General features: G+C 47.7%; 1 protein-coding gene across 2 annotated transcripts in view; it reads right to left on the bottom strand.

Annotated features, from left to right (window-relative positions):
* Nucleotides 1–854: 854 nt before the first annotated feature.
* FAM3B (FAM3 metabolism regulating signaling molecule B) overlaps nucleotides 855–27,770 on the bottom strand; it is a 42,397-nt gene continuing 15,481 nt past the window's right edge. For both annotated transcript variants that reach the window (XM_045501324.1, XM_045501323.1), the window contains 6 exons: nucleotides 26,776–26,899; nucleotides 9,588–9,646; nucleotides 8,336–8,386; nucleotides 6,974–7,061; nucleotides 5,721–5,853; nucleotides 855–983 (listed from right to left, as the gene is read on the bottom strand). In XM_045501324.1, the coding sequence (XP_045357280.1) occupies nucleotides 894–983; nucleotides 5,721–5,853; nucleotides 6,974–7,061; nucleotides 8,336–8,386; nucleotides 9,588–9,646; nucleotides 26,776–26,899 (545 nt within the window). In that variant the 3' untranslated portion in view covers nucleotides 855–893. The remainder of the gene's footprint in view (nucleotides 984–5,720; nucleotides 5,854–6,973; nucleotides 7,062–8,335; nucleotides 8,387–9,587; nucleotides 9,647–26,775; nucleotides 26,900–27,770) is intronic.

Below are 27,770 nucleotides of genomic sequence, written 5' to 3' on the forward strand. Positions count from 1 at the left end.
CTTGGCTCGTGGAGGCATCACCCAGATCTCTGCCTCCATCCTTACAGGGGACTCTCCCTGTGTGCGCGTCCGCGTCCACATTCCCCCTTTCCACAGGGACACAGTCACGCTGGCTCACGGCCCACCCCACTCCATCTAACCCACTGCATCTGCAATGACCCGATTTCCAAAAAGGGTCACGTTCGGAGGCACCAGGGCTTAGGATTTCAACGTATGAATTTTGCGTGTGACTTCCTTACCCCCAAGCCCCATATCTCATGATACGTCCTCCGGTAAGTGGGGGGGGGTATACAGTTGTCCTCCTGACAGCAGACCCTGCTCACCCTGCCCGGGCTCCTCCCTCCCATCCCCGCCCCCACAGAGACACCTCCACGTTCACGGGAGAGACTGGGTCTCCCTCACTTCCATGATGCTGGTGCCAGAAGGCAGGTGCGGCCAGATTGCTGGGGCAAATGAGTAAGTTCACGGACCCCCAGGAAGAGTTTAAGGGCTTAGCTGGAGTGGACCGAGGCAGCTCTGTTAAGCCCTCTGTGCACAGTCTCCTGGGAGAGCCAGGTCCAAAACGAGGGTGTGCCTGGTGCTAACACAATAAAGGTTTTGTCTATGCAGGGCTGTCTACGTGAAGCTCGCTTCCCCCAGAAGCTCCTTGCCAGGCCAGACCCTCCCTCCCCTCACAGTTCCTACCCATGTCAGCCTTCCTGCTCATTAGTGCCCTCACTAGGTAAATCCCGGCGTAAAAACACCGTGTGCCAAGGTTGTATCCAGCTAGCAAATACTGCTCAGTTGAAGACAGACTCCAAGTCCTCATCAGATATTGACCGTTGGTTAAGATGCTCGGGTCATTCCACACGGTGTTGGTCTATACATAACCTATTTATTAAGGTCGCGCAACGTTAGCTTGTTTTTTTCGGTATGCAGCCTTCTATCTGTACCTCTGCAGGCCAGCCAGAGTATCTGTTCCTTGCACTGTCAGAGTGGTTGATCTGTGTAAAAAAAGAAAAAGAATTTTCTGTATCCACCAATCTAATTAACAAATATTTAATGTGTCAGCGATGAGCAAAGTCATAAAAACAGAATCACTTCCTAAAATGGGATTTGCTCCAAACTACTCTGGGTACTTGATTTTTTTTTCTCAACATGTTTCTTAATAATAATGGAGAAAAAATAATAATATTGGAGCCAGGGGGGGGGCCTGGGTGGCTCAGTTGGTTAAGCGTCCAACTTTGACTCAGGTCATGATCTCGCGGTCTGAGTTTGAGCCTGCTTCGGATTCTGTGTCTCCCTTTCTCTCTGTTCCTCCCCTGCTCGCGCTCCCTGTCTCTCTCAAAAATAAATAGACATTAAAAAAAGTTTGTTTAATAATATTGGAACTAGGTGTTAATGCAGCTCTAGAACTTTCTTCAATGATGGAGATATCTATCCAGGAGTCTATGCTATCCCGTAGAGTCACATTTGGGTTAGTGAGTACTGAAAATGTGGCTACTATGACTAAGGAACTGATTTTTTTTTTTTACTTTTTCAAAAACGTTTATTTATTTGGGGAGAGAGAGAGTGCGCACACGTGCGTGCGAGTGGGGGAGGGGCAGAGAGACACAGGGAGAGAGAGAGAGGATCCCAAGCAGGCTCTGGGCCATCAGTGCAGAGCCTGGTGTGGGGCTCGACCTCATGAACCGCGAGAAATCAATGCTTAACACGCTGAGCCACCCAGGCACCCCTAAATTCTATTTAATTTAAATAAATTTAAATGTAAATGCAAATTTGGCCAGGAGCTGCCTTATTGGACCGCATAGCTCGAATGCCTACTTTCCAATTCTCTGGGAGTAGGACTGCATGTTTTTCAGGGACACTGTATAGTCCCTTGCTCAGCAAATGTGTGCTCATCCTGACCGGGCTTTAGTTTTTCACATCTTCGATCCTTTCACAGATAACGGAACGCCTTAATCTAAAGCACGGGAGGGATCACACGCATCGTTATGGGACTGTAGTTTCCGTAACTTTCCATGAGTTTCATTCCGGTTTCACATTCCTTTTTTTATAGAACAGATTTACTAAGATAAAATTCACATTGAAAGTGTAGAATCAGGGGCACCCGGGTGGCTCCGTCGGTTAAGCGTCCGACTTCGGCTCAGGTCATGATCTCACGGCGTGTGAGTTCGAGCCCCGCGTCCGGCTCTGTGCTGACAGCTCGGAGCCTGGGGCCTGCTTCGGGTTCTGTGTCTCCCTCCCTCTCTGCCCCTCCCCTACTCATGCTCTATCTCTCTCTGTCTCTCAAAAATCAATACACATTAAAAAAATTTTTTTAATAAAAAAAAATAAAGTATAGAATCAGGGGTCATTCCTAGCCATTCAGTGGCCCGAGCAGGGGAAGCTGTGGACCAGTCCTCAGCGACAGGCTGGCTGCTCAGTCTCCAGTGGTAAAGTGCCAAACAGGCAGAGAGGGCACCTGCCCGCCTCAGGCCAGCGTGACCTCAGGAGCCGGAGCAGCCCGTTCACCCTGAAATTCCTCTTTGGTCACAGCCTCTCCAGCAGCGGCCTGCTCTTCCCTTACAATGTCTTCAGGCCTCCGTAGAAGCGGAAATCAGGCACAAGTTCCCACAGCCACCCACGCGCAGAACCTTCCAGGCCGGCGTTCCCCCGAGTGAGCTCCCTTGGCGTCGCATGGGATGGTGACCGGTCCACACAGCGCAGAGGAGAGTTGGGGCTGCACAGAGCGACGGGAAGCAGGTTAACATGAGATGCCTCCCTGGGAGGCTGGTGGTCAGCCCTGGGGTCCGCAACCGCCTGGATCTGCTTCCGGAGGGTTCCAGGAGTGAAGCAGCCAGCTGCAGCCCAGCTCGCTGGCCAGGGATTCCTGGGTGAGAGGGACGCTGACATCAGCCGGGTTTTCAATGGCCACAATGGCACGAGCTGCCGGCAGAAGCTTCTCCCGGTTCTCCTCAGGTTCATGACGTAGAGGCCACCACTCCTCCTTCTGTGGAGGTGCTGTTCCACCTGGAAGTCAAGGTTGGTGCCGCCTAGGTGGGTTCCTGCTGCAAGGAATTCAAGGACATCCTCCTCCTCTGCCTGCAGGACGTCAAGGTCCCGGACGCCGCGAGTCTCCTAAGATACCACAGGGATGCGGAACGATGACAGACGGATCCCTCCCTGGGTGGCTCGGAAGAAAGCAAGCGTCTTACGTTTTAAGATTCAGTTTGGTGTGCAGAGGGCTGGTGGAGGCTTCCGAACACGAGAATGACCCGCGGGCTGTGCCCTGGAAACAGCAGGGGGCTGGATGCGACAGTGGCTGGGGGCCACCCAGGGCTCCGGAGGCCCATCCCACACAGCTAGACGTCACCCTCGGGGAAGTCCACGCAGCAAGTTCGCATATCCAAATCAGGAAGACATGGGAGTCCCCCGACAGTACCCGACTCGAGCTCTGGGTGACGCGAGGCCCCCAGCTCGGGCCTCGCCGGCATCTGAGCAAACCCCCTTGAGTGTCCCCAAGCCGCGGCTCTAACAGCCCTTGCAAAACCCGCTCACGGGTTCAGGTCTCATCAGGATACTCTTGTAGCCACTGCAGCAAAAATCTTCAACCCTCCCATGCAGGGAAGACACATGTTTTCCCAAAATTCCCTTCGAGCCCCCCCCTCCCACCCCCCTGCCCCCCCCCCCCCACCGTTTCAAAACACACGGGTTCTCTGAATTCAGGACGCGTTTGGAAACCCGCTCTTTCCTTGATTCCTCCTCTTCCAGAAACTTTTTCTCGCAGAGAAGCCTGGAGAGCAAGGGCCACTGCTACTTTGCAATTCAAACGAGGTTTTATTTTAAGTGTCTTAGCTGAACATTAGTAGGGAACCTGTTTGTTGAGATGTTAACGTTGAGTTAGAAGGGATTCAAGCCTCACGCCTGGCTTTGCTGATACTGAGGACCCACTCAGGCACCAGAGGGCGGGGTGGTAAGGGCAGTGCACCCCTAGGCGGCCAGGCTTGGGCTCTGGCTGGGGTCCCTGACCTGGGGCAGGTGGCGTGGGGGTGGAGCCAGGCACCCAGAGAGGCTGAGGGAGCTGGTGGAGAAGGGGGGGGGGGGTGGGCAGGTGGGGAGGACACAGGGTAAGAGAGCTGGGGCAAGGGCCTCCAACCCGCCGCGCAAATCAGGGCGACGGGTCCAACCCTTCCTGTGCGTCAGAATCACCAGCCAGCTCCCACCCTGAGACTCCAGTCCGGCTGGCCTGCATACGGCCTGGGCATCAGTGTTTTACGGAGACTCAGGTTGGGGACGGCAGGTTGGGGGTGGACGAGTGCGACGTGGCGGGGCAGGGGAAGCTCCGGGAAGTTGCTCTCTGCTCATCGTTCCCACTCAATCCCCAGGGACCCTTATGTGGCTGCGCCTGGCCCCTGGCTCAGCTCACCTCGCGGAGCAGAGTGGGTCCAGGCGGCCCTGGCCCAGACAAGCGCTACCACGCGGAGCCCAGGGAACGCCCTTCTCATTAGGACAGGTCGCTGAAGTCCCTGCTGGGCACTGGGTGTCCGGACCCAGTCATTAGTAACAAGAAGTCTACGCTAGGGCGCCGGGTAAACACTCCTAACGTGTTCTGCGAGGCTGGCTTCCTATCGGTAAAAGAACCTGAGAGTTACAAGGGGAAACGTGCTTTTTTAGAGGCGTGCTAAAATAACCCCGGCTGCCCAGCCTCCAGAGTGCTACGGCGGAGGGCATCAGAGAAGCCGAGGGCCTTCCCTTGGGAGCTGGTCGCGAGTTACCTGGTTGTGCGGCCACACTGAAGCCCCAGCTCTCTCAGCCCCCATCTCCAGCCAGGGTGGTCCTGCGAACGAGGAGAGACCCCCCTGCTGTCTGTTTCTGCGCGTCTCCCTTCCCAGACGCGTCACCACACCAGAGGGCGCCAGGAGGGCACCTGGCCTGAAGTCGGAAGCAGCCTCTTACAACGGCCTCCAGACGCCCACTGCCTCCTTGCGAGTCTCCGGCTCCTCGAAAGGAGGCGCCTCTCCTGCGCAGGAGCAGCTGGGGCCCTCACTCCGATGCCGCTAACCCCTCCCGTCCAGAAGCTGTCGGGTGTCCCAGCGAGCGGCGACTCTGCAAGGGGCTGTGTGACGGTCCCCAGGGGCGCCCGCTTGTGACCCCCAGGACAGGTGCCGATGCTCCGTTGGAAGTTTCACAGGCGACCGACTTCCTGCGTTAGAAACCTTATTCTCTCGGTCTTTGCTCTCCCTCCACAAAGAGGACACGGTGGGGGGGACTCGATGACGCGTGGACTTCTGGCAACAACACCGATGAAGGCTGCATTCATCCATCGCGTGTCTGGCACCCGCTGCTTTAAGCGCATCACGTGCACAGGCTGGGTGAGTCCCCAAACCGGCGCGGCTACGGGCCTCACGGCCGAGGCGAAGGACAGAGAGGCTTGTCCCGGACTGCGGAGTCTCAAGCGTCCTCGACTTTTAAACAGGCGTGGGCAGTGTGAACTTGAGTCGCACGCCTTTTCACGGTGTAACGTGAAAAGGGTTACCCACACTGTGCAATGGGCTCTGTCACCTAGAAGGGCATCTCGAACACCTCCCCGTGATTCTTCCCGGACTTGGGAATGCAGAGTCCCAGGCCACGAGCCCACGCGGCCGGCCTGGCGCAGGAATGTCTCGGCGGTTGGCGGCCGTAACCAACCCACAGCCTTTCAAATCACAGAGCGCGCTCTACGGACCGTTTGTGGGAAAGGGCCTTTGAAAAACACTTACACTTTCTCTCTGAATTTCTTCGGGAAGTTGAAGGCCTTTGGCCGTGAGAAATACCCAGCTCGACCTGAACTGTATGTTCCTGATGTGTTTACTTCCAAGTCCTTCTATGACCTTCTTGGCGTCCTCCTTCAACCTGGGGGGAGAAGGGAGGGCGTGTGAAGGTCGCATGTGGAGACACCAGAGGGTCACCCCTCTTTGTCCTGGGAAAGGGGCTTCTAAAGCAATCTACCTCCTCCTGGTGTAAACAGCGGGGGGATATCGGATTTCTAAACACGTGACAACATCAGGGACTCCTTAAGACCCGTGTGGGACGCACAGTTTTAACTCTCGATTCTCAAAAGCCCTGTGTCTTGGGGTGCAGTCACGTCCTCGCATCCAGCCATGTAACCACTGGGCTCTGCTGTCCCTCCTGTTTCCTGACCACAAAATAAGCAGACAGAAGTTGCTGAAAGATGAAAGCAAAGGTCAGAATGGTCCCTTTCATTTTCACAAAGGTCAGTATCAAAAGAGAAAAAAAGTGGAAAACAAGGCCAACCATCGTAAAAGCGTGCAATTTCGAGTCAGCGGAGGAAGGAAGGCAGCAAGGAAAGGAAAAAAACAAAACAAAACAATGAGCTCAGAGTTTCCCCGCGGGAGCGAAGTCGGAATTTTTCCAAGTGTGCACCAGATAACTTCAGTCTGGTAAGATACTCTATGAAAAATAAGGGCTGAGGTCACATAAAGCTGGGAATACTGGGTTCGGGAACCACCTTGGAAACGCAGCGCACAGAAGCACTTGGAGGTCCTTGGAAGTCTGGCAATGAGGGTGCACATGTTTACCCAGAATTGCGAGAAACGCGGAGCCAGATGGACCTCTCCCTACGGACAGTACTGTGCGTGTGTGGGCGTGTCTTTTTCATTCTATTGGTGCTCCTACAGAGAATTTTCTCAACTCCCTTTCCTATTTCTGTGAGTCCAGCCCTGGGTTTAAGCTTTTTTGGGCCAAGTGTTAGCCTTCCTGCGCTAGTCGTGGTCAGTGGTGGCTCCGTCTTGCTATCTGGAAAGACTCTTTAGCTTCTAGTACTGACTTACTCCTTTTCAGGAACACAGGCTGCTTTGTCAGAGGCTCCCGTCCTTTCTCCTTAAGAAAGCATCCTGCCCTTTGGATTTGTGTTCTTTCCTACAGGATGCTCTGGAGGGGCCCTGTTGGTGGCCTGGCGCTCTCTGCCAGCTGGCTTCCCCCCTGCCGCTGCGACAAATCTGTACACGCTCACCTGCTGGCTCCATCATCGTGGGTCACCATGAAAAGCAACGACTTTGACGGTGCGCTCTGAATAAAGTTTATCATCTGTCCGGAGTTATCTGTTGGGTCAAGGCAAATCAATCAGTTTTAGGGTCTTCCCGGCCCACTGGCCCCGGACGCTGAGGCTCCTCTGCTCTTAGCTGCTGCGTTTGCTCGGAATCTTCCAGTTCCTGGAGCTCCTCCCACGACCACGTGAATGGTACTCCTAGTCCACGAGTGAGCGGCCGCTGGGCTCCACGGAGCAACCAGCAGAGGTGAGGGGCACGGGCGGCTCTACGTGTCTATGACTACGAGTCTATGACTCGACCTTGAGACCGCAGCACACGTGGCCCGTTCTCTGCAATGACTAATGAAGCCCTGACCCGAGAGGAACCATCTGACGGCAGAGTGGCCCCAGGACACTCATATGCAGAATGGGGGTGAGAAATCAGACGTGCTGACCAGACCGAGCATGGTAGGTCTTGTGGAAAGAACAGGAAGGGCTAATCTCAAGCCCCCATGGTTTTACCACGGGGGCTTGTCATTTACAGTGACGCTTCTGTTACTTACAGAGTAAAAATGGGTAGTGCCTGACAGGTGCATCCAGCCATCTCTTAATTTCTCTGTTGTCCTTATAAAGACTTGTTGTTTTTTTTTTTTCATTTTTTTTTTCAACGTTTATTTATTTTTGGGACAGAGAGAGAGCATGAACGGGGGAGGGGCAGAGAGAGAGGGAGACACAGAATTGGAAACAGGCTCCAGGCTCTGAGCCATCGCCCAGAGCCCGACGCGGGGCTCGAACTCACGGACCGCGAGATCGTGACCTGGCTGAAGTCGGACGCTTAACCGACTGCGCCACCCAGGCGCCCCAAGACTTGTTTTTAATAAGCCTCACTGTTCAATAAAAATATAAGGGGCTGCTATATCCTGACTGACCACTGCGGTCAAGTCCAGTGCATCCCAGGGATGCGTGTGCCTAGCCCAGCGGGACATTACGAACAGGATAGGGATAATGATGCTGTTCAGGGATGGAGGCTAATCACATTATTTTACACTTATCTGATTTTAAAAAAATGTTTTCTCTTTCCCATTATCTGATGAAGGAACAGAAGAAAAGATCCAGGACAAGCGTGATCAGAGAAGACATTTTCTAGACAACACCTTCAAACTTCACCATATGAATCCAGTTAGAGACGAGGAGGGCTTGTGTAAGAGTGTTCTAGAATATTCACATGAGCTTCTGGAACGTTTTTAGTAGACAAAATGAGAATGTTTGACATTTTTATCTGTGTTTTCTTTTTAATCTTAATGTTTAGAATTCATTTTAATTTTCATAGGAAAAGAGTTTTCTTACCTCCTTCAAACATATCAAAATACTGTGTTGCCGTCACTTTCCCAGTCATATCTAAAAATAAAAAGAAATCGTTTTTAAAAGAAAGTTCACTGGACCCCGGGATGCATTTGTGGCACCACGGTGCTCAAAACGACACATTCGTCTTTCCAGGAAGCGTGGCTGCTGTGGGCAGGTCAGGTCATGGCTGAACAGCTGTTCTAGAATTTTCCTCCTGTCTGCTTTCAGTTAGGTGGACCCTACCCTTTCCTGCCACACCCACCTCTCCCACAGAAACACTGGGGTGCCCACCTCAGCCCTCTCCACTTCATATTTTAATTTCCCAGCCGGATTCCCAGAGCGGGCACATTTTCTCTGGTTCCCACAGCCCCGCGATCAGGGGACCGCGTGCTCAGCTTGCTGTCAGGCACAGGACACACAAAAAACCCATTCTCCAAGCCTGCAACAGTTCTCACAGTCACGGGCCCCCAGTGGCAATCGTGACAGGATGTCTTTCCCAGGTCTACGAGGATGCCAAGCTCGGCTTCCCCTGAGGCCCAAGTGGCATTTTCTCACAGAGGTGGGGACTTGCTGCTGGTGCCACCCTCTGCAGGGCTCGTAGGAATCCAAGAGCAATGCCAAACCGGTCTGTGCCCCCATAGCATGCTTAGCTGGTTTTAACCCTGCCTTCTGTGGGCCCTTTTTATTTTTTTTGGTTTTTAAAAGCCTATTTATGGGGCGCCTGGGTGGCTCAGTCGGTTAGGCGGCCGACTTTGGCTCAGGTCATGATCTCGCGGTCCGTGAGTTCGAGCCCCGCATCGGGCTTTATGCTGACAGCTCAGATTCTGTTTGAGATTCTGTGTCTCCCTCTCTCTGACCCTCCCCCATTCATGCTCTGTCTCTCTCTGTCTCAAAAATAAATAAACATTAAAAAAAATTTTTTTAAAGCCTATTTACATTTGACTTTTTAAAAAAGTTTATTTATTTTTAGCAAACTCTACACCCAACATGGAGCTCGAACTCACGACCCTGAGGTCAAGAGTTGCACACTCCTCTGACTGAGCCAGCCAGGAGCCCCCCCCCCATTTTTTTTGTAGAAACCACAAATAATCTGGACAGTGAGGCATTATAAAAATAACCCCAAAATTTAAAAACACATTCAGATATAAGCCTAGACTAGATCGTGTGCAAAAATCATAAAAAACCCAAGGTATCTTTGAAAACCCAATCATGGGAGCTTTTAGAGAAGTTTGAAAGAAAACATTTAATAACTCACAGTTGACAATGGCAATATTTATTCCTCTTCCAACATTTCCAGTCTTTTCTCCTATAAGCCTGAAATATAAATAAGGGTCAGTCAAAGAGTCCCTTTCTTATTAAGCAATGAGTAGCCCTCCCCGTTCCCTAAAATCTTCTCTCGACAGAGACACTGCCATTGGTGCTTACCATCCCATCACAGGTCCGTACCGGCCTCGGCCCAGCGCCCTTGAAAGTCACCCCCATACTTGCTCCGCACATACCCAGACAAATGGCCAGGAAAAGGAAAATCAAGTATTTGTGTAGCGCAGGCTCTTGACAAATATTGTTTCACTGAATCCTCGACCATCTCACCACCATTCATTTTTCCATCTTACAGCTATGAAGTCCCAAGAGGTGGGTCAGTTGGAAATAGACCTAACTCAAGGCTGGTACCCACGTATACACCCTCTGTCCTCGTACTGACGGAGGCTTTGCTTGACTCTTGATGATCCTTTTATCCAGCCACAAAGCGGAACCCAGCCTACCTCCTCAAAGAAATGCCTTATATCACGTCACTTAGTTTTCACTTTTAAATTGGAGAATAGGAAATGTCCACTTCAAACGAATTGTGCCCTAAAACCAGTAAGAAGACTGACCTTCCGGGAGGTGGTATCTATTACTGAAGATCCTGGAATTGTGTGTGTGCGTGCGTGCGTGTGTGTGTGTGTGTGTGTGTGTGCATGTACCCTCTGTCAAGTTTTATAATCAGCGATACAGTCACAACAAGAAGCTGGAAGTTTCCCTCCTTTTCCCATGCTTGGGAGCAGTGAATATGGCACTATATAATATGTTGCTCTTGACATGTTTACCAAAACTCTCCTGGGGGCTTTCCAGGCTAAGTCCTTTTTGGAGGCATAGCTTTTTGATAATTTTTGAGAATATTCTATAGTATCTTGAAAAAGAAAAAGAAACCTCCATTTGTGATCATGGCAAGTGGGGTCACCTGAACCTAACGTCTCAGAGAGAAAAATTTAAAAACGGGACTTGAAGAGTGTATCTACTTGACTGTACTGGAGACCTAACAAGGAAGTGAAGAGTTCCAAAGCCAGGATGTGGGAGAACACTAAGTTTCAAGCAGGTGAGCTCAGCATGTAAATCTACTTTGCCTCAGGAGCATTTGCTAATTCCAGAAAAAGTGTCAAAAAAGAAGAGTAGCACTTTGACAACCATGTGAGGCTAGTGGGACAGAAGTTGGAAGCTGGGCCCACCAAACGGAAGGCCACGTCAAATCCTCCAATCTCTTTGGGTTGGGATCAAAAACAGATGAATCTTAAAAACAAGAATGAACCAGAAATAGATCAGAACTTGAATAGCTGCCTCCAAATTTTAAGTCAACTGGATGACCCCCGCCCCCGCCAAATCTCAATCCTTAGCATTTATTCAGATCGTTCTATTCTGCTAATGGTTCCAAGTCCTTGGTATAAGCAAACAAAAATCCCCAGAAGAATATATCATCTAATGCCTTAAGAAAAAATCACCACAACTTCTCAAACGCATGGTCTGTCACACTATCAAATGTCACCTGGCACATAAGGAGAGATGCCAACGTAAACAAGTGTCGATGAGACAGGAGAAAATAATAGAGAATAGTGGCGATGTGTGAGGATTCCAAATAGATTGCCCAACAGACTTTACGATAAAGAAGATAATAAATGAAACAATATAGATATTATAGATAATATAGATATAATATAGATATAGATAATATAGATATAGATGTAATATAGACAATAAATGAAAATTTTTGAACTGGAAACTACAAAAACTGACATGAAGATTAGAAGAAGAGTAAAATGAAGCTCTAAAACTAAAATCGCTTAACAATCGGTAGTTAACAGAGGGGTTTAACAGCAGATTAGGCACAGAACAACCGGTGAACTGAACGACAGTTCAGAGAAAAAGAGCTCTGTCTACAAGGAAAACCAGAGAGATACAAGGATGGAAAACACAAAATAGAATGAAGGCTATAGAGAATATAATAAATAATAAGATCTGACATATGTTTCGTTAGGAGTCTCATAGGAACAGAAGGTTAATGGAGAAGAAGATGCAACGTCAGAGAATTTGTTAGATGTATGAAAGCCTTCAATTCACACATATTTAAAAAGCACAATGAGGGGCACCTGGGTGGCTCAGTCGGTTGAGCATCCAACTTCGGCTCAAGTCATGATCTCGCAGTCTGTGAGTTCAAGCCCACGCCGGGCTCTGTACTGATGGCTCAGAGCCTGGAGCCTGTTTCAGATTCTGTGTCTCCCTCTCTCTCTGCCCCTTCCCCGCTCATGCTCTGTCTCTCTCTGTCTCAAAAATAAATAAACGTTAAAAAAAAAATTTTAAAAAAAGCAGCACAATGAACACCAAAGAGAATACAGCAATAACAACAGACACAGCAGGGTATAAGTGCTGAAAACCAAAGACAAGGAAAAATCATACAGATAATAAGAGAGGGAAAAGAAGGCTGTTACTTTCATAGGATTAGCAATTCAGTTGTTAGCTGACTCTCATGAGAAACAATGGAAGCCGGAAGACAATGGAATGGTATCTGGATGGGTTGAAACACAACCTTGGAACAAACATCTTTCAACAATGAAGATGAAATAAAGATACTTCAACATACACTGAGACAGTTCCCCACCACCAGACAACACAGAAGCTTTTGTTCTGTATCTTTTGTTGTAATAAACCTTATCTGTAAGTATTAGCTGTTACTGAGTCTTACTAGTCCCCCTAGAATATCACTGAAGTTGAGGGTAGCTGTGCGACCCCCCAAAACAATATCCAACTGAAGTATATGCACATGTGCACAAGGAGATGTGAAATTATATTACACATTTGATGTCTAAGTGGACCTATGTCAGCCTGTTTTCAATTCTAGAATTTCTTTTGTTTTTCTTTGGATTGTATTTCATTTTTGAATATGCAATACATTTATGCGGTTCAAAAATCACCGTTATGTGCACAAAATAAAATTATACCCAAAGAAATCTTCCCTATATCCTCCACTTTGTTCTCCTCATCCCCTGTTCTCATTTCCATTAATTTTTCTTAGTTTCTGATTTACTCCTCCAGTGTGTGTTTTTATGTCAAAAATAAGCAAATTGCATGTGTATGATTAATATATGTTTATGCCTGTGTTTTACATATAGGTATATATACACGTATGAGTACACTTATGTGTGAGTGTATTTACGTAGATGTGTGTATTCTTTATCATATTCTTTTATAACCAACTAGTAAATGTGTTGCTCTGAGTTCTGTGAGCCATTCTAGCAAATAACGAAACCCAAGGAGGAGGTCATGGGAACTCGGATTTATAGCCAGTCAGTCAGAAGCATAGTAACAGTCTGGGACTTGTGATTGCATCTGAAGTGTGGGGGGAGAGAGTCTTGTGAGACTAAGCCCTTAACCTGTGGAGTCTGAGGCCATCTTCAAGTAGACAGGGTCAGAATTGAGTTGAATTATAGACCACCCAGCTGGTGTGGCAGATAATTGCTTGATGTTGGGAAAAACCTACCACACATTGGGTACGGATGCACTCAGAGTATCGTGTGTAGTGTAAGGAAAACAATGGGGTTTTTCTTTATGCACCCAAAATAATGGGGCTCACTTGAGAAGAAACAGATAACTTGAGTAGCTCTGTATTTCTTAAAGAAATTGAAATGTGCAGTTAGAAATCTTCTCACAAAGAACACTCCAGGCCAGAAGGCTTCACTGGGGAACTGCACCAAATCCTTAAAGAAATAATACCAATTTTGTACAAACTCTCTCAGAATATTGAAAAGGAGAGAATACTCACCAATATACTCCACCCTGATACCAAAACCAGAAAAAAAAATAAGAAGAAAACCATAGACCAATATCTCTCATGAATGCATATACAAAAATTTTTAACAGAATTTTAGCCAATTGAACCCAACAATATAGACAAAGGATGATATATCACAAGCAAGTGGGACTTACCTCAGAAATGCAAGGTTGGCTTAATATTCAAAAATGTAATTTGCCATATTAGCAGACTAAAAAAGACAAACTATATAATCACTTCAAGAGATGCAGAAGGGACACTGGCTGGCTCAGTCGGCTGAGCATCCGACTTCGGCTCAGGTCATGGTCTCACAGTCTGTGGGTTCGAGCCCTACATCGGGCTCTGTGCTGACAGCTCGGAGCCTGGAGCCTGCTTTGGATTCTGTGTCTCCCTCTCCCTCTGCCCCTCCCCTGCTCATGCTCTGTCTCTCTCTGTCTCAGAAATAAACATTAAAAAAATTAAAACATTAATTACAATTAATTTAATTAAAAAATTAAACATTAAAAAAATAGACGTGCCTGGGTGGCTCCGTCGGTTAAGCATCCAACTTCAGCTTAGGTCATGATCTCGTGGTCTGTGAGTTCGAGCCCCATGTCAGGCTCTGTCCTGACCGCTAGGAGCCTGGAGCCTGCTTTGGATTCTGTGTCTCCCTCTCTCTCTGCCCCTCCCCCACTCGTGCTTGGTCTCTCTCTCTCTTTCTCTCTCTCTCTCTCTCTCTCTCAAAAATAAACATTAAAAAAAGAGAGATGCAGAAAAAAACGTGTGACAAAATCTAGTATCCATCACTGATTAAAAACTCTCAGAAATCTTGAGGTAGAAGGAATTTCGTCAACTGATAAAGGGTTTCTATGAAAAATCCCTAATTAACACCATATTTAATGATGAACGATGGAATGTGTTTCCTCTACGACAAGGAAAAAGGCAATGATGTCTACTCTCATCATTTCCATCCAGCATTGTAGTGGAGGTTTCATCCAGTGTAATCAGGCAAGAAAAAGAAAGCAAAGGCATGCAGATTAAAAAAGAAATGGTAAGGGTCACCTGGGTGGCTCAGTTGATTTTGGCTCAGGTCACGATCCCAGTGTCGTGGGCTTCATGCCGTGTTGGGCTTCGTGCTGAGCATGGTGCCTGTTTGAGATTCTCCTTCTCTCTCTTTCTGTCTCTCCCTCTGCCCCTCCCCTGCCTAATAAAATATTCTTTTTTTGTTTTTAATGTTTATCTTTATTTTTGAGACAGACAGAGCATGAGTGGGGGAGGGGCACAGAGAGAGGGAGACCTAGAATCGGAAGCAGGCTCCAGGCTCTGAGCTGTCAGCACAGAGCCTGATGCGGGGCTGGAACTCATCAACTGCGAGATCATGACCTGAGCTGAAGTCGAACGCTCAACCGACTGAGCCACCCAGGTGCCCCAAAAACTATTCTTAAAAAAAAGAAAAGAAGTGGTAAAACTCTCTTTTATTGGGGGTGGGTAGATGGCATTATCACCTACATAGACTATCCAATGTAAAAACAAAACTACTAGAACCAATAAGTGAGTTTAGCAAGGTTGTGGGATATAAGCTCATTATCCAAAAATCAATCGTATCTCTATATGCTAGTAACAAACAGCTGGAAATTAAAAAAAAATTTTAAATATACTATAGCATCAAAAATGAAATACTTACAGATAAATATAGTAAAAGAGCTACAAGATGTGCATATTGAATACAGTAAAAACATTACTGAGACAAGTTGAAGAAAATTTTAATAAATGGAGAGCTAACTATGTTTCTTGAGTAAAAGATTCGATATTGCTAAAATGCCAATTCTCCCCAAATTGATCTAGAGACCCAATGCAATCCCAATCAAAAGCCAATAGTTTTGTGTAGCAATGTGTAAGCTGATTCTAGAATTCATATGTATATGGAAAGGATCTAAAATAGTCAAAATAATTTTGAAAAAGAAAAACAAAACTGAAGAAATTATGTTACTGAACTTCAAGAATTACTGTAAAGCTACATTTATCAGGGCAGTTTATATAATGAAAGACAGACAAGTGGAAGGGAATGGAGAGTCCAGAATTAGATATGGTCCCTTGATTTTGGCCAATGGTACAAATTCAGTAGACAAAGACCGTATTTTGAATAAATGTGCTAGAACAATTGGATATCCACATTTAAAAGTGATTTCAGTCCCGACTTCACATCATATGCAAAAATTAACACCAAAGGGGTATCTCACAGTATATGTATCGAAAAATCTAAAATTATCAAATTTCTGGAAGAAAAATACAAGAAAATTTCTGTGACTTTGGGTTGGGCAGACAGGATCTTAGATAGGACACAAAAAATATGATCCTAAAATTAAAAACTGGTAAACTGGACTTCAATGAAATTAAGAATTTCTGCTCTTTGATAAACACAGTTAAGAGAAGAAAAAAGACAAGCCACAAACTGGGAGAAAATATTTGCAAATCATGTACTTGATGAAGGACTTGGATACAGAATATATAAAGAAATCTGAGAGTCAATAATAAGAAAACAACCCAGGGGCACCTGGGTGGCTCAGTCAGTTAAGCATCCAACTTCAGCTTAGGCTCATGGTCCATGAGTTCAAGCTGCGCGTCAGGCTTTCTGCTGCTGGCAGCACAAAGCCCGCTTCAGATCCTCTGCCCCCTTGTCTTTCTGCCCCTCCCCCATGTGTACGCTCTCTCACTCTCTCTCTCTAAAATAAACATTAAAAAAAAAATTTTTTTTTCAACGTTTATTTATTTTTGGGACAGAGAGAGACAGAGCATGAACGGGAGAGGGGCAGAGAGAGAGGGAGACACAGAATCGGAAACAGGCTCCAGGCTCCGAGCCATCAGCCCAGAGCCTGACGCGGGGCTCAAACTCACGGACCGCGAGATCGCGACCTGGCTGAAGTCGGACGCTTAACCGACTGCGCCACCCGGGCGCCCCTAAAAAAAATTTTTTTAATATTTATTTTTGAGAGACAGAAGGAGAGAATCAGAGCGTGAGCAGGAGAGAAGCAGAGAGGGAGACACAGAATCCGAAGCAGGCTCCAGGCTCTGAGCTGTCAGCACAGAGCCTGATGCGGGGCTCAAACCCATGAACTGTGAGATCGTGACCCGAGCCGAAGTCAGAAGCTCAACCCACTGAGCCACCCAGGCGCCTCTTAAATAAATATTTCTTTTAAAAAGAAAACAACCCAGTTAAAAAATGGACAACTGACTTAAATAGACACTTCATCAAATGAGATATACATATAGCAAATACATACGCAGAAAGAGGTGCGACATCAGTAGTTATTAGGAAAATGCAGATTAGAAACTTAGATACCACTGCACACCTGTTAGGATGTCCTAGATTGGAAGGACTGAGCATACGAGTGTTAGTGCAGCATGATGGTGGATCAACTCTCATACACTGATGGGAACGTAACACAGGACAACACATTGCTTTCAATACTTAAAATGTTTCACCCCATTTTCTTCTTGTTTGCCTGGTTTCTGAAAAAAAAGCCCAATATAATTCTTCGCCTTGTTGCTTTATAGGTAAGGTGCTTTTGTTTTTTTTACTTTGTTTTATTTGCCTCTGGCTTCTCATGCGATTTTTCTCCTTGTCTTTGATCCTCTGTAGTTTGACATACTTAGGTGTAGATATTTTAGTATTTATCTTACTTGGTTTCATTAAGCTCCCTGGATCTGTGGTTTGGGGCCTGTCAATAATTTTGGAAAACTTCCAGCAACACTGCTTCAAATATTTCTCTTCCTTTCTCTTTCCCTTCTTCTGGTACTCCTATTACACATTATACCTTTTTACTTGTCCCACAGTTCTCGGATATTCTGTTGCGTTTTTTTCCTTCCTTCAGTCTTTTTTTCCCCCTTCTCTTCCTCTTTCAGTTTGGGAATTTCTATTGACATATCCTCCAGCTCCCCAACTCTTTCCTTTCTTGTATCTGGTCTACTGATGAACCCATCAAAGGTGTTTCTCATTTCTGTTACAGTAATTAATTTCCTTTGATTCTTTCTTAGGGTTTTCATCTCTCTGCTGACGTTGCTCATCTGTACTTGTATTTTGTCCACTTTTTCAATTGGAACCTTGAGCATATTAATCATAGTTGTTTCAAATTCCTGGTCTGCTAATTGCAAAATCTCTGCTATGCTTGAGTCAAGTTCTGATGCTTGCCCCGTCTCTTCAAACTGTGCTGTTTACCTTTAGTGTGCTTGTTACTTGTTTTTGAAAGCTAGGCATAGTATGCCAGTTAAAAGGAACAGAGGTACTCTGATGAACCTGGATGCAAAAGTCCTCAATAAGATACTAGCCAACCAGAGCCAACAATACATTAAAAGAATTATTCATCATGATCAAGAGGATTTATACCCAGGATGCAGGGCTGGTTCGATATCCACAAAATAATCAATGTAATACATCACATCAATAAAAGAAAGGACAAGAACCAAATGAGTCTCTCAATAGGTGCAGAGAAAGCACTTGACAAAATACAGCATCCTTTCTTGAGAAAAACCCTCAGAAAGTAGGGATAGAAGGATCATACCTCAAGATCTTAAAAGCCATATGTGAAAGACCCACCGCTAATATCATCCTCAATGGGGAAAAACTGAGAGTTTTCCCCCTGAGGTCAGGAACACAACAGGGCTGTCCACTCTTGCCACTGTTATTCAACATAGTTTTCAAGTCCTAGCCTCCGCAATCAGACAACACAATGGAATAAAAGGCATCCAAACTGGCAATCAGGAAGTCAACCTTTCACTCTTTACAGATGACATGACAGTCTATATGGAAAACCTAAAAGATTCCACCAAAAAATTGCTAGAACTGATCCATGAATTCAGCAAAGTGGCAGACTATAAAAATCAATGCACAGAAATCAGTTGCATTTCTATACACCAATAATGAAGCAACATAAAGAGAAATCAAGGAAACGATCCCATTTACAATTGCACCAAAAAGCATAAAATACCTAGGAATAAATTGAACCAAAGAGGCGAAAAATCTATACACTGAAAACTATAGAAAGCTCATGAAAGAAATTGAAGAAGACGCACACAAAAAATGGAAAAATATTCCATGCACCTGGATTGGAAGAACAAATATTGTTAAAATGTCAATACTACCCAAAGCAATCTACATGTTCAGTGCAATCCCTATCAAAATAACACCAGCCTTCTTCACAGAGCTAGAACAAACAATCCTGAAGTTTGTATGGAATCAGAAAAGACCCCGAATAGCCAAAGCAATCTTGAAAAAGAAAACCAAAGCTGGAGGCATCACAATTCCGGACTTCAAGATGGATTACAAAGCTGTAATCAAGACAGTATGGTACTGGCATAAGAACAGACACTCAGATCAATGGAACTGAATAGGGAACCCAGAAATGGACCCACAAGCGTATGGCCAACTAATCTTTGACAAAGCAGGAACGAATATCCAATGGAATGAGGACAGTCTCTTCAACAAGTGGTGCTGGGAAAACTGGACAGCGACATGCAGAACAATGAACCTGGACCACTTTCTTACACCATACGCAAAAATAAACTCAAAATGGATGAAAGACCTCAATGTAAGACAGGAAGCCATCAGAATCCTCAAGGAGAAAATAGGCAAAAACCTCTCTGATCTTGGCCACAGCAACTTCCTCCTCAACACATCTCCGGAGGAAAGGGAAACAAAAGCAAAACATGAACTACTGGGACCTCGTCAAAATAAAAAGCTTCTGTACGGCGAAGGAAACAATCAGCAAAACTGAAAGGCAACCGACAGAATGGGTGAAGATATTTGCAAGTGCCATATCAGATAAAGGGTTAGTTTCCAAAATGTAAAGAACTTATCAAACTCGACACCCCAAAACCAAATAATCCAGTGAAGCAATCAGGAAGACATGAATACACGCTTCTCCCAAGAAGACATCCAGATGGCCAACTGACACATGAAAAAATGCGCAGTATCACTCATCATCAGGGAAATAGAAATCAAAACCACAATGAGATACCACCTCACACCTGTCAGAGTGGCTAACACTAACAACTCAGGCAACAACAGATGTTGGCGAGGATGCGGAGAAAGAGGATCTCTTTTGCCTTGTTGGTGGGAAAGCAAGCTGGTGCAGCCACTCTGGAAAACAGTATGGAGGTTTCTCAAAAAACTAAAAACAGAACTACCCTACGACCCAGCAATTGCACTACTAGGTATTTATCCAAGGGATACAGGTGTGCTGTTTTTTAAATTTTTTTTAATGTTTATTTATTTTTGAGAGAGAGAGAGATAGAGAATGCAAGCCATGGAGGGGCAGAGAGAGAGGGAGAAAGAATCTGAAGCAGGCTCCAGGCTCTGAGCTGTCAGCACAGAGCCTGATGCAGGGCTTGAACCCACCAACCGTGACATCATGACCTGAGCCAAAGTCGGACACTCAACCGACTGAGCCACCCAGGTGCCCCCAGGTGAGCTGTTTTGAAGGGACACGTGCACCCCCGTGTTTATAGCAGCACTATCGACAATAGCCAAAGTATGGAAAGAGCCCAAATGTCCATCAATGGATGAATGGATAAAGAAGATGTGGTATATAGATACAATGGCGTATTACTCGGCAATCAAAAAGAATGAAATCTTGCCATTTGCAACTACGTGGATGGAACTGGAGGTTATTATGCTAAGTGAAATTAGTCACTCAGAGAAAGACAAAAATCATATGACTTCTCTCATATGTGGAATTTAAGATGCAAAACAGATGAACATAAGGGAAGGGAAGGAAAAATAATACAAAAACAAGGAGGGGGACAAAACATAAGAGCCTGTTAAATACAGGGAACAAACTGAGGGTTGCTGGAGGGTTATGGGTGATGGGCATTAACGTAGACACTTGTTGGGATGAGCACTGGGCATATACATAGGGGATGAATCATTGGAATCTACTCCTGAAATCATTATTGCACTATATGCTAACTAACTTGCATGGAAATGAAAAAATAAGTGAATAATTTTTTTTTGAAAAAAAGGAACAGAGGTAAATAGAACTTTAGCGTGAGTGTTTACGTTCACCTGACTAGGAGTGAGCTGTGTTTGGTTATTTGCTGTGGGCTGTAGGTGCCAAAGGCTAAAATTTCTCTCCTATGTCTAGGATATGCCTAGAGACTCTTTTTTAAATTGGGTTTAGCCTTGTGGTTCTTTTACGCTGTAACCCTCTGTTATTTTTTTTTTTTTTTTGAATGTTCATTTATTCATTTGGAGGGACAGAGAGAGAGAGAACAGGAGGGGGAGAGAGAGTGGGAGAAGACGGAATTCCAGGCAGGCTCAATGCTAACAGCAGGAGGTCACGGGGCTCAATCCCACGAACCATGAGATCGTGACCTGAGCAAAAACCAAGAGTCAGATGCTCAACCAACTGCAAACCCCTGTTATGTCAAAGGAGCTTCTTTTGTGTGACGTTAAGATGTGGGGGAAGGGGAAATGTTGTACAGTCCCAAGACTGAGTCTCAATCTTTTGGGGAGCCTGTGCTACTTGGGCGGTGGGCTTCACAAGAGGCCATATTGTTTCTTTGACCCCTTAGGTGAGACAGGAAGGTTAGAGGGGGCTGGTTTAGAGGGGGCCCCTCTGGTGTTGGGTATTTTCCTCCCACAGGTCGGTTAGTATCAGGGAAAACCCACGTTGGTTAGACTCTGGCAAAAAGTTTCTCTTGAAGGCAGGCCATCGCGAAGGAGAACAGAGCCCTGGGGGCATATTTCAGCCAGGCTGTTTTCCCTTCCCCCTGACAAAAGCAGGAGGGGATTTTTTCTTTGATCTTTACTCTGAGGGCCTGGTGGGGTTCCTGGCAGAAAAACTCAGGAAAGTGTAGGGATTCCTCCAAGATTTGGCCTGCAGGAGTTTTAATCTCTCAAAATGGTCCAAAACCCCCGTCAGCAGCAACTGACCAATTGCCCCTGAAGGATTCCTGCCTGATGCTGGCTCCAAGCTGACGTGGGATTCTGGGGATCTGCCTGTCTCTCCCATTTTCACGCCGGTGGTTTGCCCTGTGACCTCAATTCTCGGGTATGTGTATGTTTTTATGTATAGCATAAAAATTGGAGGTTTCTGTGCCGTGATCCAATCTAAGAGTTGTTTTCCCTTAACTGGCAGCTTTCGGACCACCTGCTATTATGTGAGACCTACTAGTTATCCGTCATACCATCATACTTGGGTTGTTTTCTGGTTTTGTTGCTTTTTAAAATTTTAAAATTTTGCTTTCACTATACAGGTTTTTTTCTTTCATTTTTTTTTTTTTTTTAATGTTTATTTTTGAGAGAGAGAGAGAGACAGAGCACAAGCACGGGTGGGGCAGAGAGAGAGAGGGAGACACAGAATCCGAAGCAGGCTCTAGGGTCTGAGCTATTAACACAGAACCCGATACGGAGCTCAAATCCACGAACCACGAGGTCATGACCTGAGCCGAAGTTGGACGCTCAACCGACTGAGCCACCCAGGCACCCCATACAGTGTTTTTGGCTTTGTTAAAGGTCATATATTTTAAAAATAGCATTTTAATAAGTGAACTGATAAAATACGGAGAAGATTTTTTACAAACACACAAAAAAGACTACTTTAATAGGTAAAGAATCTTGTAAACCAATAAAAAGGCCAGTGACAGAGGTGAAAATGGGCAAGAGATACGAACAGACAGTTTACAGAAAATCAACACAAAGGCTCTTAGCTTAAAAGATCCTCAATTCACTCACGGCAAAAGCAATGAAAGTAAAAATCTCATCTGAGACTTCAATTTCTATCTCTCAGAGAGGCAGAGATCAAAGTCTCTGTCAACATGCTGGGCTGGACAGACTATGGGGGAACGGTCATTCTCACTGTGCTAATCTGAATCCTCTGAGAAGCTATCCAAACAGGATAAAATGCACAAGAATTTTTATCAGGGGAACTGCCTACAAGAGGAGAGGGGGAAGGGGCTGAGTTAAGGGGGGAGAGCCATCAGACCGCAATACGAGTCTGACCCTAAGCCAAAGACAGGGGGACGGAGCCTTGCAGTCTCTGGAGGGTTCAGCGAGGCCACCGGGGCATCTGGAACCCAAGCCGGCCATCGGCAGAGCCTGACTCTCCCAGGAGTGGGTTTGCCCGGTGTCCCTCTGCTCACACGGATTTTCTCCTTCACCAAACTCTCCCCTGAGCTCCTTTTTTAACTCAGGCCTGACTTCGAACGTTGTGCATATGTCTGCATTGTCCAATTTTAGAAGAACTCTGCTAAGGCAGTTTATCCGGGTCCCCCTCCCTTTGATAGCTGATCACCCTCCATATCTGGTTGGGTTTGCCATCCAGGCGGTGTCTGATCGCCCAGCCCGCCTTCAGCAAAACACAGGAGGGGACCAGGAAAGTGGAAGGTGCCATATCTTAGAAAAAGGAGTTAAAATTCCAGAGAGGGAGACAAGGCCGTCCCAGGATGACGGTGGATAGGGGTGCCAGACGGCAGCTGCACGGTGACCCGAGAGCAACCTGGCTGACCCGAGTGGGTCGGAAGGCTCCAGAAAAGGGACTTGGTGGATATCTGATGGGACGTTAGATTTGTTTTTTAACTAGAAGAACATTTTGGGATTAAACGGATGTAAGTAACAGAAAACCAAGCAAGCTGACAACCAACAAAAAGACAAGGAGACACGATGGTTGTACACGATGTGATTCAGCCATGAAGAACCTTCACTTAGCCGTGTTTAAAAAAAACAAACAGGGAGTCCTGGGTGGCTCAGTCGGTTGAGCATCTGACTTCGGCTCAGGTCACGATCTCACCGTTCGTGAGTTCAAGCCCCACGTCAGGCTCTCTGCCATCAGCACAGAGCCCGCTTCAGATCCTCTGTCTCCCTCTCTCTCTGCCCCTCCTCTACTTATGCTCTCTGTCTCTCAAAAATAAATAAATATTAAAAAAAAAAAGCAAACAAAACTGGAGGCCACCATTTGAATATATCCCTAGACCAACCATCATAGTCACGTAACCAAAACTTGACACGGAGACACTGACTCTGACCTTAAAATGTGACCTTTCCCCACATCCGGGTGACTTTTCAGCTTCGAACAAGTAAGGTCATGCCTCCGGAAGGCATGGCCGTCTCCAGTGACAAGTGACCCTGGACAACAATGCACTAACTCACGCCTGCCTCGTAAATGCCGCTGTGACTACTGAGGCCTGGGCTTTCCAACCACGGTCAGTTGGGAGGTTTCCTGTTCTCCAACCGTTTCCCACTGAGTAACACACTCATATCAAGGAAAAGTCCTTTGGATTTTCTCTTGACGGTCTTACTGATGCAAATGCTGGGGTTTGATCACGCTAAAAGGCGTGGGTCAGGACCACGGTGTGGAGGAAGACAGCAGTGGGCAGTGTGGGGGGACCGCTCACCTACTGAGTGGCCGGCCCACAGATGATGCCTAACCTGGGAAAGCCAACGAGGGCCAGCCCGAGGCTGCCATTAGAGACGGGAAGTAAGGAAAGAGGCTGCTGAGAGATGGAAACTGCTGTCCCTGGGGCCGGCACGGCTGCGGTGCCCAGTAAGGGCTGGTGGCACTAAGGAAACGAGCAGCAGAGAACCGCCTTGTCTTTCTACATAAATTGTATTTATTCTTCATATGATGATCACCACAACCCAGCACTCTTGCTCCGTGAGTCGACTACAAAAAAACCACAACGCTATGCCCGGCAAGTGACGCTCCGTAGGCCTCTGCCTGGGTTTACTCCCCTGTCCCTTTTAACCTGCTTTTATCTGAGTCTATCCTGCTTTGCACCACACCGTGTTCTGAAAACCTTCTGGAATACTGTTTGAAAGCAGGCGAGCTACATTTGGGTCCCGCCTATTCATATCATGAGTTGTTCCGTTAGACTACTGGACTCAAGCCAGTCTACCCAGCACACCCCTGGACTCCAGGGCAGAATCCTGGCTCTGCCACGAGCTCTGAGTGACGAGGGGCAGGCTGCTGAATCTGTGAGTCGGTCCCCTTGACTGTGCCATGGGGATGACAGACGGGACATCTCACAGGAAGTCGCCTGAAGTTAACACATACGTGCATGAGTGTGTCCTAGGTTGGCATGAAGCTGTTGCTTTGGCACCATGGTCAGGGGAAGGCTTCAGGCAGTGTGGACCAGTGGGAGCCCGGTGCTCTGGGTCTAATTTGGAACAATTCCCTTCTGGTGACGTGATTCTGGGTGAGCATCCCTATCCCACTGTCCCTACCCCTCCCAGGTCTCCTTCCTCTTCTTTTTTTTTTTTTTTTTTTAAGTTTATTCCTTTAGTTTTGAGAGAAAGAGAGTGCAGGGAAGGGGCAGAGAGAGAGGGAGACAGAGAATCCCAAGCAGGCTCCACGCTGTCAGCGCAGAGCCTGACGTGGGGCTCGAACTCACGAGCCGTGAGATCATGACCTGAGCTGAAATCAAGAGCCGGACGCTCAATGGACCGAGCCCCCCCCCCCCCAGGTGCCCCTCCCCTCTTCTCTACCACAGGCTCCTGCTCAGTTTTCAAGCCGGATCCCCACCTTGTCTCCTCCATGGACCTCTCTGGCAATCCCATTCAATGGTCCATTTGCTTCTGGAATATTCCACAACCACCCACAAAATCACCATATCGCCTTCACCACGGAAGACTGAAAAATCTGTTCTCTCCCAAGTATAACAGTTCTTGGTGGGGAAGGAGGGGCTTGGCCCCCAGGAGACATGCGGCCGTGTATAGAGACACGTATGGCTGTCACAGCTGGACGGGGTAGCCTATGGTATCCAGCAGCTGGACGTCTGGGATGCTACTGAACCCACACCACAGACAAGGTCATTGGTCCACAGGGTCAGTGGTGTTGAGGTGGAGAACCCTGAACTGTGACATCAGCTCCTTGAGCACAAGAGCCATGTTTATTGTCACTATTCTGCCACCGAGTGCCCCACCCGGGGGGTTTGTGTGAAGGAATGTTTATCGATAAGCCCCCCGGGGCTGAGTAAAGCGGGCCTTGGGTGAGTGAGGGACCCCCAAAGGGTAGTGTGCTTTCCATCCAGTCCCCGTACGGAATGCGGAATGTGCCGAGACCAGGCAAGGGGGCGGGGTGCCGAGTCTACGGCTCGTGCCCTGGCGTGCTATGCTCCTTGGGAGGATGAGCTAAGTGCAGAGACGACGAATTAAAAGTTGGAGAGAGGGACGTGCATCTCTCGCAATGAACCAGCCAGCAACGAGAAAGGAAGGCGAGCCCAGTTTGGGGAAAAGGGTGGATGATTGGGAAAGACTTCCTCCTCTGTGTTGGGGGAAGCCCACGCTCTCTCTCCTTTGTAGTAACTATTCATGGCCTAAGCATCCTTAAGCTAGGTGTTACGGATTGCACTGTGGCCTCTCAAAATCCACATGCTGATGTCCTAGCTCGCGGTACCCCAGAACGTGACCTTCTTTGGAGGAAGGGCCTTCCAAGAGGTGACTAAGTTAACATGAGGCCATTAGGGTGGTCCTACTTCATATGACTGGTGTCCTTTTGAAAGGGGGGAATTAGGACACAGACACACACACACACACACACACACACACACAGAAGACAGCTCTTTGCAAGCCCAGGAGAGAGGTTGGGACAGACTCCCCCTCACAGAGGGAACCAGCCCTGCCCACACCTTGACCTTGGGCGACCAGCCTCCAGGACTGTGAGAGAATGAATAAATGGCTGTTGTTTAAGCATCCGGTCCGCGGTGCTTTGGTAGGGCCACCCGGGCAGAGGCAAACACTAGGCCAGGGCAGTTCTAAGCGCCGAGATTTATTTAAGCTATCGTGGGTCAGGCCGTCAGGAAGGAGGAGGTGTGGGCTGCCAGGAGAAACAACATCTGCTTTAATCCACGAGGGTGAGGGCCATAAAAACAAAAGGGAAGCAAGGGGCACCTGGGTGGCTCAGTCGGTTGACTTCAGCTCAGGTCATGATCTCACAGTCTGTGAGCTCGAGCCCCGCGTCGGGCTCTGTGCTGACGGCTCGGAGCCTGGAGCCTGCTTCGGATTCTGTGTCTCCCTCTCTCTCTCTCTGCCCCTTCCCTGCTCACGCTCTGTCTGTCTCTCTCAAAAATAAATAGACAGTAAAAAAAAATTTTTTTAAAGAAGGAAAGCAAGACGGCATCTGCTGAATTCTGGCACGTCTATGACTTTGGAGGGCTGTGCCACGTGTTCGAAGCAGGGCACAGCATGGAAGCTCGGCGCTATCCCACCCGCAGGCAAATGAGAGCTCAAGGCAGGGACACCCCCCACCACAGGACACAGCCGCTGTCGCCCCCATTCCCGCTTGGACTCCCAGCCTTAGCCTTTGCCTTTCCCTCTGAGGGCACGCATGCCGCGGGGCTGGCCCCGGGGAAGGGAAGGCATCACGTGGGTATCCTCATCACGGGTACTCACACCTCGTCTTCAAAGCAGATTTTGGCATACTTGTCCCTGCCGCCCCCGCTGAGCAAGCGGTAGGCGTAGGTGTCCGAGGGGCACGGGGTCCAGTGGTCACATTTCTGCCTTTTAGGAGCTGGGGCTGCAACAAACAGGAACACAACGGTTAGCATCTTGCAGGTACTTGTCCAATGGACCCACTACTCGACCGTGAGCAGTGGCCCTTCGATCCCAAGACTCCACCCTGGCAAGTCCCACCTGGAGTGGGGAAGGGAGTCACCAACTTTGCATTGGCAGCATCCGAAATTCCCCTAGAGATACAGCTGGTTTAACCTGCGTGTGTCTTTTTTTTAACGTTTATTTATTTTTGAGAGACAGAGAGACGGAGCACAAGTTGGGGAGGGGCAGAGAGAGAAGGAGACACAGAATCGGAAGCGGGCTCCAGGCTCCGAGCCGTCTGCACAGAGCCCGACGCGGGACTTGAACTCACAAGCCGTGAGATCGTGACCTGAGCCGAAATCGAAGCTTAACCGACTGAGCCACCCAGGCGCCCCTGATCTGTGTTTGTCTTAAAATAACAAATATGCACAAGGGAGAGGATGCTGGGTGGGCATAACAATTTCAGAAGGTGAGGGAACCCCTGCCCAGGGCCAGTTCCCTCACTGACATTCTTGGCACACAATACGGAAAGAAAGCTCCCTTGAGCTCCCTTGGGTCGAAGGGGGCTGGTGAGCAAAGCAACAGCCATCTATGGAGCATCTACCCAGCTTCTGCATTTACACACACACACACACACACACACACACACACACACACACCTGCTCTGGCCACGTGACCCCTTTCCTTCCACATGAGCCTGAGACACTGAGTTTTTCCGCCAGAGGGCGACGAGGTCAGCGCGGGCAGGCCATAGCGATGTCTCCCCAGCACCCCTACTTCACAGGGGCAGCCCCTGAGGAGCCCAGCTGGCCCTAGGACAGCCCCGCGCCCCTCCCTCCGCTGGGTGCCATGTG

The sequence above is a fragment of the Leopardus geoffroyi genome, chromosome C2 (genome assembly GCF_018350155.1).
Source record: "Leopardus geoffroyi isolate Oge1 chromosome C2, O.geoffroyi_Oge1_pat1.0, whole genome shotgun sequence".
NCBI classification, from domain to species: Eukaryota; Metazoa; Chordata; class Mammalia; order Carnivora; family Felidae; genus Leopardus; species Leopardus geoffroyi.